The sequence below is a fragment of the Podarcis vaucheri genome (assembly GCF_965113315.1).
Source record: "Podarcis vaucheri genome assembly, chromosome: 1".
NCBI classification, from domain to species: domain Eukaryota; kingdom Metazoa; phylum Chordata; class Lepidosauria; order Squamata; family Lacertidae; genus Podarcis; species Podarcis vaucheri.
This window is the reverse complement of record NC_138759.1, coordinates 69,125,707-69,137,868: the sequence shown is the minus strand read 5'-3', so window position 1 is coordinate 69,137,868 and position 12,162 is coordinate 69,125,707. Positions and strand designations below refer to the sequence as shown.

The 12,162-nt window shown below is 39.7% G+C and overlaps 1 protein-coding gene across 6 annotated transcripts in view; it reads right to left on the bottom strand.

Annotated features, from left to right (window-relative positions):
* The window catches only part of BTBD10 (BTB domain containing 10), a 29,993-nt gene extending 17,831 nt beyond the window's left edge, over positions 1-12,162 (bottom strand). The window contains exons 1-4 of one of the 6 annotated variants that reach the window (XM_082194098.1): positions 12,026-12,117; positions 9,822-9,877; positions 3,046-3,204; positions 498-641 (exon numbers count right to left, since the gene is read on the bottom strand). In XM_082194098.1, coding sequence (XP_082050224.1) covers positions 498-641; positions 3,046-3,146 — 245 coding nt within the window. In that variant the 5' untranslated portion in view covers positions 3,147-3,204; positions 9,822-9,877; positions 12,026-12,117. Of the gene's footprint in view, positions 1-103; positions 429-497; positions 642-3,045; positions 3,205-9,821; positions 9,878-12,025 lie in introns of those variants that run through there. The other 5 variants (XM_082194097.1, XM_082194099.1, XM_082194101.1 and 2 more) reach the window with 5 other exon arrangements.

Here is a 12,162-nt window from a genome sequence, read left to right as displayed (position 1 = left end):
TCATATCAGACATTTAAAGAGATCAGACTACACAAAGGACAGTTAGTCTTCTTTGCATTCCAGCTCCTGCTAAATGCTGTTCAGATTATTAATGGTTACGCACCTGCTTTTGGCGTAGAACAAGGAAGAAACACAAAAACATGGGGAAAATATCGAGACCAAAGTACAAAGGAAATCCGCTCCCTTCCAGGCGGTAGATTTGGAAGCCAGCTCAGCATCCTCTGGCATTACTTGCTAAGTTCAGCATATTTGCTATTTCCATCCTCCTCTCAGTACTCCTCTGCACCATTAGCCTGCCTTACTTTCTAGCATCCTCTTTTCCTCTCACCCTCAAGGGTAACAATCCTGTTACAGCTATTCAGTCCATTAAGTGCTCAGAGACGCAAGCCCTCTAGATATTAATTCAATTCATTTTCTCACAGCCACTGACTCAGCCGTGCACAGTGCAGTACTGACGTCTGACCTCACAGCCTCCTGTAAGCTGAATTCATGCTTACCGTTTCCTCATCTCTGAGCAGCCATTGGCTAACATAGTTGATGGACAGTGTAAGGAACGCATAAGAGAAGAGCTGCTTGGTATATTGCCAAATGCCATCTGTGAAGCTATTTCTAGTCCTGCCAGCTTGTCAGATTTCAATAAACTAACAAAACAAGGGAAAAGGTTTATTCTATCACACATCTTTCATGCCTGATTTTATAGTCATTCAAAGCAACACAAACTATCAAAGAGTTTCATTTGGGATCATATGGTTTGCTTGGATATTTAAAGATATTTAATAAAAGCCACCCTGTTTAGAGATATAGGAGAGAAAGGCAACAGTCAAGATAACTCAGGTTAAGAAACTGCCTGTGCAAAATAAGCAGGAGCCACCATAACTGCTCTAACCAGAGTTTCTTCTACAACTTCAATGTTTCTCAGTTATACAATTACAAACCAAGATCTAGGCTGCTGATGTGAGGGGACAAGACATGCTTGTGGGCTTCCACAGACATCTGGTTGGCCACTGTGAAAAGAATGTTCAACTGGATGGGCCTTTGGTCTGATTCAGCAGAGCTCTTCTTAACTCAAAAATGCAAGCAACTATCAAAGCAAACAAATATTTAGCTCTTTCTAACTCCAGAAAGGACGGAAGCCCCTCATAATAAATTATGCTCATCTGCAAAGTGTCACATGACCCCAAATGTTAGATTATTATTTTGTTTGTGAGTTGCAAAAATAATACAAGATTGATCCAGTATTTAATTCTCTAGCAAACAGCTTCCACAAATGTTCTTGTGCCATGGCATAGTCAGTTTTTGCACTCTGCTTATCTGTGTGCCTTTTTCAAGACTTTTGGTGTAATCAAACAATTGTTCTCACACCCTGAGTCTAGAAGGGGAGCATGCCATAGTTTTGCAGTAGAGTACTTGCTATTGATGTCCCTGTACCCAACTTTGGTAACAAATGTTTGTTTGTTTGTTTGTTTGAGATCTTAAAACGCTTGAAAACAATTTTGTTGTGATATTTTCCATAATATTCCAAAAAATAAACACAGCATAATGACCCATGTTCTCTGTTCTAAATGTTATCTCCAAATGTACACTTTTAACACTAAAGTCATGCATTTTTGTGTTTTATACTGTAAACCACCCTGTGATCCTTCGATAAAAGGTGGTATAGAAATTAGAAAACAAAGCTAGCTGCCAATTACTTTTATTCATATAATACAATTTTATTTTCATTTGTATTACTTGCATGATTTCTTACAACAGAATTTGCAGCTTGCAGTTCAGTCTTTTGAACCAAGCCTGATGTCCTAGGCTTAGGGTAAGTAACAACATTTTTTTGCAGTGCCAATGCATATTAAGCAAACAAGCTATTCTAGCTGACCCAACGTATCCCCATCTAGTGAAAGCCTGCTGAAATCGGGCTTTATATCACTTCTGGAAATGACCCAGAGCTGAGGACCGAGTGGATTTTTCCAGAAACAGTAAATTTCCAAATTGGAAAGCGGCTTCCTAGAATATGCCTGCTCACCATTCTTTTCTTAGATGATTCACAGACAGCTCTTTCGATATACACCAGCTGACTAAGGCCATCTAGGCTAAGGTTACCAGGTTTTTTTCAATGAATCCAGGGACACTTTTCAACTTCAATGGATTTTGTATGGGGACTGATTTGTAAATCCAGGGATTGTCCTGGGGAATGGGGACGTCTGGTAACCTTAATCAAGGCAGCATATAAGCACAGTGGCTTCTAAGGTATCCTGTTAACATTCTTAAACCAACAGCATGTTTTTAGTGCTAAAGTAGCAAGGTTACAGTGCTTATATAAGCAAGGCACCATAAACTGTATTTACAGATTTTCCACTGAACTGATACCTTCTGTCAGTAATATTCTAGACCTATTTTTCCATCTCTGCAATGGATACTTCAATACCCAGCGAGGCAGAGAGGATCATTTTGAACTACAATGAATGTATATGAACTTCTAAATTTAAAGTTATTACATGAAAAGATGCCAGGTGTTAATTTGCTTAACATTTTTTATTATGGCAATGCAAGCTGCAAAGCAATTATTTCTAATATCAAATGCCTTCACCTATTGGTTCAGCACAGTAAGAGTCAAGTTACAGAAGGGGAAAAAAATATGTGGTTAGACAAGTATGTCAAATAGTTTTGCTGTTTGATAGTGTTGCTGACAGGACAAAACTTATTCAGATTATTCATTTGACCATATATATTGCCTTAGATGTGTATAATTTATACCTAGTGGCGTACTTGTTTCATTTAACATCTTTCTACCCAGGTAGGTTTTTTTTGGTAAGTTTTAGATGAAATAATCAATAATTGGTCAACTGAACTCTGTATTTTACACATTCTCAGATGGCTACAGCTGGCAGAAGTGAGAAATGATTAACAAGCTCAATAAAGATACAAAAAATGATACATTCACTCAGAATGATGTTTATCATCTGTTACTGAGAGCATCAACCTTTTCAATAGTTTTTCAGAATCAATTTGGATTAACGTTTTGAGATGCTATACAGCATATGTGCTACCTACCTTGAATGCTTACAAAGTTTACGGGGTCTACTATGCAATTTTCGATCACAATTCTCTGGATCACTGGAGTTACTGTCATAAGGATGAGGCCGTCCTGCCATTCCACTCCAAGCTTCCTCACACTACTGCTCTGAAAAGCATACAGCCAGCACTCATAACCTACATTAAAAGAGCAGCATTGTCCTTTAAAATGCCATTTATAATAATAAAAAAGCAAAATTAGAAGCATTTTGCTATTTATTCACATGCACCCACACAGTCAACATAACAAGACTTTTAGAAGCAAACAAACCTGAACTTGGCAATGGTACAGAGACATTTCCACTATGGGAAGTCAGTTTTAATTATATGCATGAATGTTTGCAGACATGGAACATTGATAGCAGCCTCTTTAATTACCTTTTAATAGTACATATAAAAATGCTTAACTGCACATGCATCAACAGTTTACGCAAGAAACTCTAGGTTCTTTAATGCATGACTCATAGGAATATCTGTCTTTGACAGATAGCAAAATGTGGTCTCATAGCCTCCCATTTATGCTATAACACTGGAAGTTTTCACCATTTCCTTTGAATGGCTGGTACCTCCTCTCACCTAATCCAAGGTACGTTTTGAATTTATGCTTTGCCATGAAACCTGCTCAGTTCATTGTCTGAAAGAAGGCAAAAGCCCCCTTCAGTTCATCTGACAAGGGTCAAGTTCTTTGAATACTGGCCAATAATTAGCATGTATTCAGAGCTTTTGAATATTCACAGCATTTCTCTTCAACAGCCTAGATTTCCATATGCATGGAGATAATATTCTGGTTCAGGCTTGCTTAGATTAAACTGGTTTCTTGACTTGCTGGCTCAACATCACGCTTGCCCCTCTCCCCCAAAAAAACAATTTGGTACTAGATCAGGTGCTCCACAACCAGGTCGGTGCGTGTGTATATGTGGATTTGGATTTGATATCCCGCTTTATCACTACCCGAAGGAGTCTCAAAGCGGCTAACATTCTCCTTTCCCTTCCTCCCCCACAACAAACACTCTGTGAGGTGAGTGGGGCTGAGAGACTTCAAAGAAGTGTGACTGTGTAAACACAACCCCAAAACTTGCACATTACACTATTTAAAAAGCAGATTTTTGTATGTATGTATGTATGTATGTATTTCTGGGCAGTGCTGGGAACTCCCCACTAGTAGTATATATTCTGATAAACACTTTGAATCTCAGCATAGTCCTAGTTTCGATCCCCATAAAAATCATCATCTGTTTGCACAGGTGAACAGAGGTGGGGAGGGGAATGAAGTTTCTTTAGACAGTGTAATCATCGGAGCTATTAAAAAAAAACTCATATGGAGTATTTCAAAGCCAAACCAGATGTAACAAGTAGTTACTAAATTCACCAACAATCTGCTTCTTTGGTCTACAATGAAGCTCCGAGCAATGCAAAATTATCCAAGACTTAAAAGAATCAAGACTATAGAGGACAGGAGAAGATCAAGGGAAGAAAACATCTCAAGAAAAATAGGAAATCATCCATTCACTCAGTGCTGTGACTGAACATGAAGGTAGGTAAGAAAAACAGAGCAAGTAGGTCCTGTGTGGCTTTGAAAGAAATAAAACTGGTAGCCTGCATGATTTGGAGAGGCTGTCAACTGACCAGTAAAATATTGTTATCTGGACGGTCAGCTACTTACCATGTTGTGGTAATATGTGAAATCAATAATGTACGGTACTAGTTTAGAGGCATCTGCCAATCTAAATGCATTATGCTTCTAAGAAGAACAAAACTATATAGTGACTTCAGTTTGTTACTGATAAATCACCATTTTAAGTACTTAAGTATGTGACCCTTCAAGTGACCAAGGGTCGACTTTTTGTTGTTTTGACCAGTCAAATGCCACTTCCATACTTTGCCTTCAAAGTATGAAGGCATTCAAAGGCTGCTCTGGGAGAAGGAATTTACCTATGAGAAAAGAAATCTGCAGAGGGGGGGAAGGCTAGTCCCGTCCTTTTAGAGATGTGAACCCATTAGCCCTCAAACCAGGACTCAAATTCATAGTACATGTTTTAATACTGAAACCCATTTTTGGCAAGGTCTCTCTGCTGAAGCTACCATAAGAAGGCAGATTTATACAGGAGTATAACTGTTGTTTCTACCTAACTGTCAGACTGTATTTGAATCACAAATATATAGCCCTGATCTCCCTTTGACTTGGAAAAAGAATGTAGTTTGTTAATATACACATACTGGGTCTCTGCTATTATACTCTAAATAGACGAGAGTGGTTAGAGAGAAATGTCACGATAAAGGCTTCATTAAAATCTTAATTCTTTTCATTTCAATTTGTAATTTATACAATTAATCTCAATAAATGCTAACCACAAGAAGAGACTCAGCAAATATCATCATTAGACATGGAAGCTGTGAACTGGAAAGACCACTGTTCAAACCTCACTTGCCTGAATTCCCAAGGTGGCCTAAGGCAAGTTCCTATTCTCACAGTTTCAGTCCCATCTCTACAATATGGGAATGACACTCACTGATTTTACAGTGTTATTGTAAAGTATATTTGAATAATATGTGAAGTGCTTAGAATAATCTAAAAAATACATAAAAGTTATATTTGTCATATTACATATCCATCATATTAAATGAACCAGTATTAGACTGAGAAGCAATGTGTTACATTAAGATCAAATCAATCCAATAATGAGACAATCAACTGGATCAGAAGTGTGATCATGTGAAGGAGCCGAGGTGCAACTTTTAAGCAGAAGGCCTTACGCTTCTGGCTCAAAGAGCACTGTATTTAAATATGGGTACTACTGATCAGGCTACTGACATGATCTCATTTCATAGCTTCACCTTATCAGATTTCTAATTAGCTCAGATGTAAATCCATATACTAGCAAATGCCACAGCTTTCAGAAACTGTAACCATCTCTGACATTATCTAATATCTTTTTTCAGGGCCATTTCAATTAAGGCTTTCACTTCCCTTGCTTCCAGGCTATTGAAGCTGACTGTTTATTCCTGGTCACTCCACTTTAGTTGGTCCATTTTGCTGACTGTGTTGAACCTTACAAATAAACAATATGCAAGGAACTGAAACTGCTTTAAACTTACAACTTCCCTATACAATTTGAGTTTTCCTGAAATTGGCTTTGCAATTCTCATGTCATGGGATAAAGGTGTCCGTCTGCTTTATCAAGGACAGCAGCAGCGACATTGAGAACTGGGACAATCCTCCCCCTGGACTCCTTCTATGCCTTAGGCTTCTGCAACACTTTTCTAAGTCAATGCTCTTATAGGTAGATCTTTGTACAACTTTTCCAGTGGAGGAAGCTCCTCCTCAGTCTTCTCCCTCCCTGCCTGGATTCTTATTATCAAGACACACACTCTTGTCTTTATCTTCCCAAGGGCTACATTTATATTTCCCCCAAGGAACTGATAGTGGCTTGTATTTTCATTATAAAACTCTGTAAAGTACACCATCACAGGCATGGATAGCACCACTGTGTAGATAAATAAATGAATTTTAAACTAGATGGTGTGCTAACCACTAAACTCTGGGCTCTTTCTATGTAACAAGTGAAGGGATAATACCTGAAAGATAATGGGGCATTAACAAAGCAACAATGCTTTATTCCACTTTACTGTGTGTTTTTTTAAGGAAAGGGCTTTAATAGCGCTGTGCTGTTTTTATTGGTTTTATCACTTGTAATTTAACAGATTTGGTTTTTATATTGTTTTCATTCTACTTGAGTTTAATTATTTTTAATGATTATTTTTATATGTTTTTAGCTTTTTGAATTTTATCTGTCTTGTTCTAATTTGTAAGCAGCCTTAAGTCCCAGTATGAAAAGGCAGGATATAAATATAATCCTCCTCCTCCTAATTGTAGAAAGGTGGTGTAATTTGAACTAGCATAATCAATGGTGGCAGAACTTGCTGCTATTCCAAATTCCATTCAGGAGGCTGGAGGGGGGGAGTCTACTGTCACCTGAACTGGCAAGAAATTGTGGGGGTCAGTTCTGAGCACTGAGCCCAAAGTCACACAATATGACCAAGCTAAAAGTTTAGAATAGGTATAAGTTTATCCTTGCCCCATTCTACCACACTCTGGAATGCCCCTTTTGGGGTCTTGCATCAGCATAATTGCACTGCAGACTAAGCCAGGGTGAGATCAGCCTAACTACTGTTGTCTATTTGCTGGTAACCTCTAGGTTAGATTACTGCAATTCATTTTACATAGGGCTGCCTCTGAAAATGGTTCAGAAGCTTCAGCAGGTGGAGAATTTGATGGCCAGGCTACTTGCCAGGGCAAGATGGTATGAGCACATTACACTGATCCTGGCCCAATTGCACAGGCTGCCAACTAGTTTAAAGGCCAAATTCAAAGAGCTGGTTTTGACCTATAAAGCTTAAATGCCTCAGGACCAAAATACCTCAAGGATCACCCCTCCCCATATGAACTGACCCAGACCCTGCAATTACCATTGGGGGCCCATCTTTGTGTGCCTCTACCACAACACAAGAACGGGCCTTTTTTGCAGTGGCTCCCCGAAGGAGGCTTGGCTGGCACCTTCATTATACACCTTTAGGCGCCAGGTGAAAATTCCTCTTCAACAAAGCCTTTGGCTGATTATCCTTTCAATGTGTTTGTGGGTTATTGGTTTGTTTTTTTCTTGTCCTTATTATGTGTTTTGTGTTTTTATCTTGTATTTTATGCTGTGAAGTGCCCTGAGATCTTTGGAAGAAGATATAACAATTTAATAAAAATAAAAATCTACCTGGCTCAACTGGGAAAGACTAAGATCTGCCAAATCCAAACTCTCGTATCCCAGCAAATCTTGGGTTAGTTACCCGACTCTTCTTCCCCTTTCCTTTTCATCTCTTCCCCATTTACCCTCACATTCTTTCTTCCTTGTTTCTTCTTACATGTCACCCTCCCTGTCCCATGATACTAAATAAGATGATTGGGGCCAGATAGGCTTGTCTGATGAAGTAAACTTCTCTAGGTTCAAGTCATGGCTTTCATACAAGATAAGTGACACTTTATGACATAGTTTTGCACATGAAATTACATTATGTCAAGAAACTTCCTCTGGAGAACTTGTATCAATTAGCAGTTTATTTGTTCCACTGTGATATGTAGGGAACCAGCCTCTTAAGACAACTGATGGAAAGAGGAGGAGAGGTGGTAAGCATTCTGCTACTTCAGAATAATGAGGAGCTTACACCAGTTAAGCTACATTAGTGTTATGTTGAAGTTTTAGGAAACAGCACCTTATTTTCTTTTCCAGTTTAAGTCATTGTCTAAAGTTCTACCAAATATCCATTTGGACCTTCACAAAGTAAAAATTTTAACAGCTGGTTTTCTATTTTAATGAAAGTTGTCATCATGTTTAACAGCATGACATCCCGTTTAAGTGGGCCGGGAGGACACATTTGTTTTCCAAGGCCTTCAGTGATTAATATAAACTGAGCTGTGAAAGTGATACTGTGGTTTGGTTTTGTGTATTTAGGTATTTGTTGAGGTTATGTGCTGGCTTTTAGTAATGTTTATTTACTTTTTTATCTATCCCAACCTTCCTCACAAACAGAAGCACAGAGCAGCTTACAACTTAATTAAAATGCCATTTAAAACATTCCACAATAATAAAGAACTGAACAACCATTGTTAAAGCTATAATATCACATCTTTAACTGTTGTGTTCCTGGGACAGCTAATTTTCAAATATCTTTTTATGTTATGATGAAGATGTTTTAAATGTTTTTAAACTATATTGTGTTGGTTGCACTTTGTAAGTCACTTTATGATGGTTATTGAAAAGCAGGTTATAAATACATAATAAATTACAGGCATTATTTAAAGATCTGAGCAGCCAAAATGTGTTGCATTACCAATATTGTGGCACCTGCTAAGATTATTGGGGGTACTTCTGGATCCATAGCTGTCACTTGAGGCTCAGGTGGCCTTGGTGGCAACAAAGTGCCTTCCATCAGTTGTGGCTGGTGGCCATAGCTGTACCTGTCAGCTATGTTCTGGTAACCTCTAGGTTAGATTACTGCAATACATTATACATGGGGCTGCCTCTGAAGATGGTTCAGAAACTTTAGCAGCCAGGATGCTCACCAGGGCAAGACGGTTTAGCATATAGTGACAATCCTAGATCAACTGCACTGGCTGTCAGTTAGCGATTGAGCCAAATTCAAACTGCTGGCAATACCTCAAGGACTGCCTCTCCTCATATGAACTATCCCGGACCCTGCAATCATAATCTAAGGCCCTTCTTCATGTCTGGAGGGGGGCAACTGTTCTGTGGGCTTTTTTTGAGGCGGCTCCCTTGTTTATGGAATGTTCTCCCCAGTGAGGCTCACCTGGCACATTCACTACATATCTTTTGGCACCAAGCAAAAACTTTCCTCTGTAAACAGGACTTTAACTATTTGTAGCCTTTTAGGAGAGGATGGGATTTTTTAATGTACAGTATTTAATTTTCCTCTTGGTTTTATTGTATCTATGCGGGGTTTATTGTCTTGCTTGTTTGTCTGTAAGTTGTTTTGGGTTGCCCTAGGCAACATAAAGTGACTAACAAATTTAATAAATAATAATAATAATTCACAGCAGCATGTAGTTATTTTTAAGAATTATGGACATTTTGCCTTTATGCCCAATGCCTCTAGGAATCACATTCTTGATACTGATATTTACATAATTAAAATGCTCTCATAAATATATTCCTATTTCTGTCCGGATTTAAGTCTCTCCTTTTACTTACCAAAGCCAGAATACTGTTCTACATTACTATGATGAAGGGGGCATTGTTGGAGGAGGCTGGAGAGAAATTAATGAAAAATTGTGATGGAGCATCTCCCAAAGTAAGGCAAAAGAAATAAAACAGAATGATCCAAGCATACTAGTTTAGTATTTGCAAATACTCTGTGAAAGGAAAATAATGAAGTCGTAGGTTTTGAAGAAGCAGAGGAGATGAAGAAAACATAAAGGCCTGTTGTGTAAAATTCCAGGATAATAAGTGCTAACTGTTTTACAATAAAACGGGATGTTTATACTACAAAAGATACATGGTGTCTCACTGAAGCACCACACAGATTTAATGAGGCTTAAAATCTCTATTTAGACAAGAATAACATTTTTTTTTATATTTATGATGATCTCCAATATTAGTTGTACTCAGAGCAGACCCACTAAAATCAAAATATGACTAGTGTTGGATGCCATCCATAATCTACTGTCATGATACAATCTAGTAGATTAGTCTGAGGCGCTTTCTATTATTTTCCAAGAAGTGTACAGCTTAAACACAAATCTAAGTTAAGTGTGTATATATTTGAACACGTCCATTAATATACCCAAATTGTTTTGAAATATAAGAAAAGTACTCAAACATTTTGCATGTCTTAAGTATCTATGGTTTAAAACTTTTAACACTGCAATAATAAAAGAACTGACAAAATGGCCACATTCACACACAAGCCAAACCACAGCTTAGCAGGAATGTGTAGGCTACTGGAGAGGAGAGGAAATTGTAACCACTTTGTTCCTTCCTAGTCCTAAAGTCAGTGCAGTGTGTCAGCTAAGCCTAGGTTTGGTTTACCATGTGAACCAATAACTCCTATCCAAAAGAAAGAAACTAGCTAAGTATCATCTGTTGGAATTCATTTTTTGTTAGATGACGGATGCCAACAAAAAACAATTTATAAAGAAGGTATGTGGCATGACATCAAAAGTATTGTTAGAAAATATTTTTCAAAATAGTGAAATACAATACTAAACAAAAACAGTGGCACCAACTGAGTTACATGAATGACACAAGGATCAAAGAATAAATGATAAGTCTGGAACGAGTGATGTGACAGATATGGGGATACTGGAATTACTGGACCCAACTGCATTCTCCTGTACTGGTAGCCAACTCTAATAATAGTAATAAAAAAACTACAAACGACACTGTAAATGATTTGTGGCACAAACAACATCCCTTATCTTCCCAAGTAAACATCAGAAATATTTTAAGCCTGATCTCTTTAGAACACCAAAGTCAGAATAAACCACAGAAAGAGCAGCACATATATTGGGGAAATTACAAGGCAACTTTTCCCATAAATCTATGTTTTCCGTTAAAAAATTCAAAACAGTCCAACTTTTTTGAGTACAGTATTGTATTCTTAAAACTCTCCCCCCACCCCCAACACAACCTCTCCACCTCCTCATCCCGGGCTTTCCCCAATATGCCCCCCAACACCCTTCCAGAAGGGCAGGATGTGGCAAAGAAGGGGGCAAAGGTGAGCTACCCGTGACAAGGCACTTCTGTGGGAGCAGCCATACGCCCAACAAGCCCATCGGTGAAAACGGTAAGAGCACCAGGAGAGGAAGGAGGGGGCACCGGGAACCGGGAATCACCATGAACGAGGCCGTAAACAGCCTATAAATAAATTAATAACAATAATAATAATAACCACCTCAATCCCGCCCTTCCTTCCTCGCAACTCTTTGTAGTCCACATGGGTTTTAAAACAGATACCCCCCTCCTAGAGAAACCTGTCTTGCCGCACTTGTCAGGTAGACGCAGATACACGCGCATCTGACGCGCGTCACACATACACACAGTCAGGTATACGCGTGTACACACACAAACGTATCTTAATACCACGCGGCACCCACCACCACACGTACCCGGCTTCCCAACAACCGCTGACCCTCCTCATTTTATAGACCTCCCTGGTAACGGCCACCCGCCCTCCGCCAGCGCAGACGAGCAGCGCCCACCTGCCCCGACCTGGCCGCCACCGCGACGCTTCGGATCTCCGGCCCAGACTCGCTTCTGTGGGAGAAAACAACCGGTGGCCGCCGCCGCCCGCTGTCCTGCCTGCCGACCACCGTCTGCCCGACCCTCCCATTCTGCCCCAACCAACCCCCGGGGGGGGCTTAAAGGGCCTCCCGCCGCCCTCCCACTTTCCTCACCTGCTGCGCCCCACAGCGCCGGGGCTCCAGCCTCGCCGCGCTTCCCCCTCGCCGCCGCTGCTGCCTCTAGCCGGCAACTGTCGCTGCTACTAGGCCCCGGCCGGCCGTCTGCCCCCTGCTCTCGCGAGAGGTAGGCG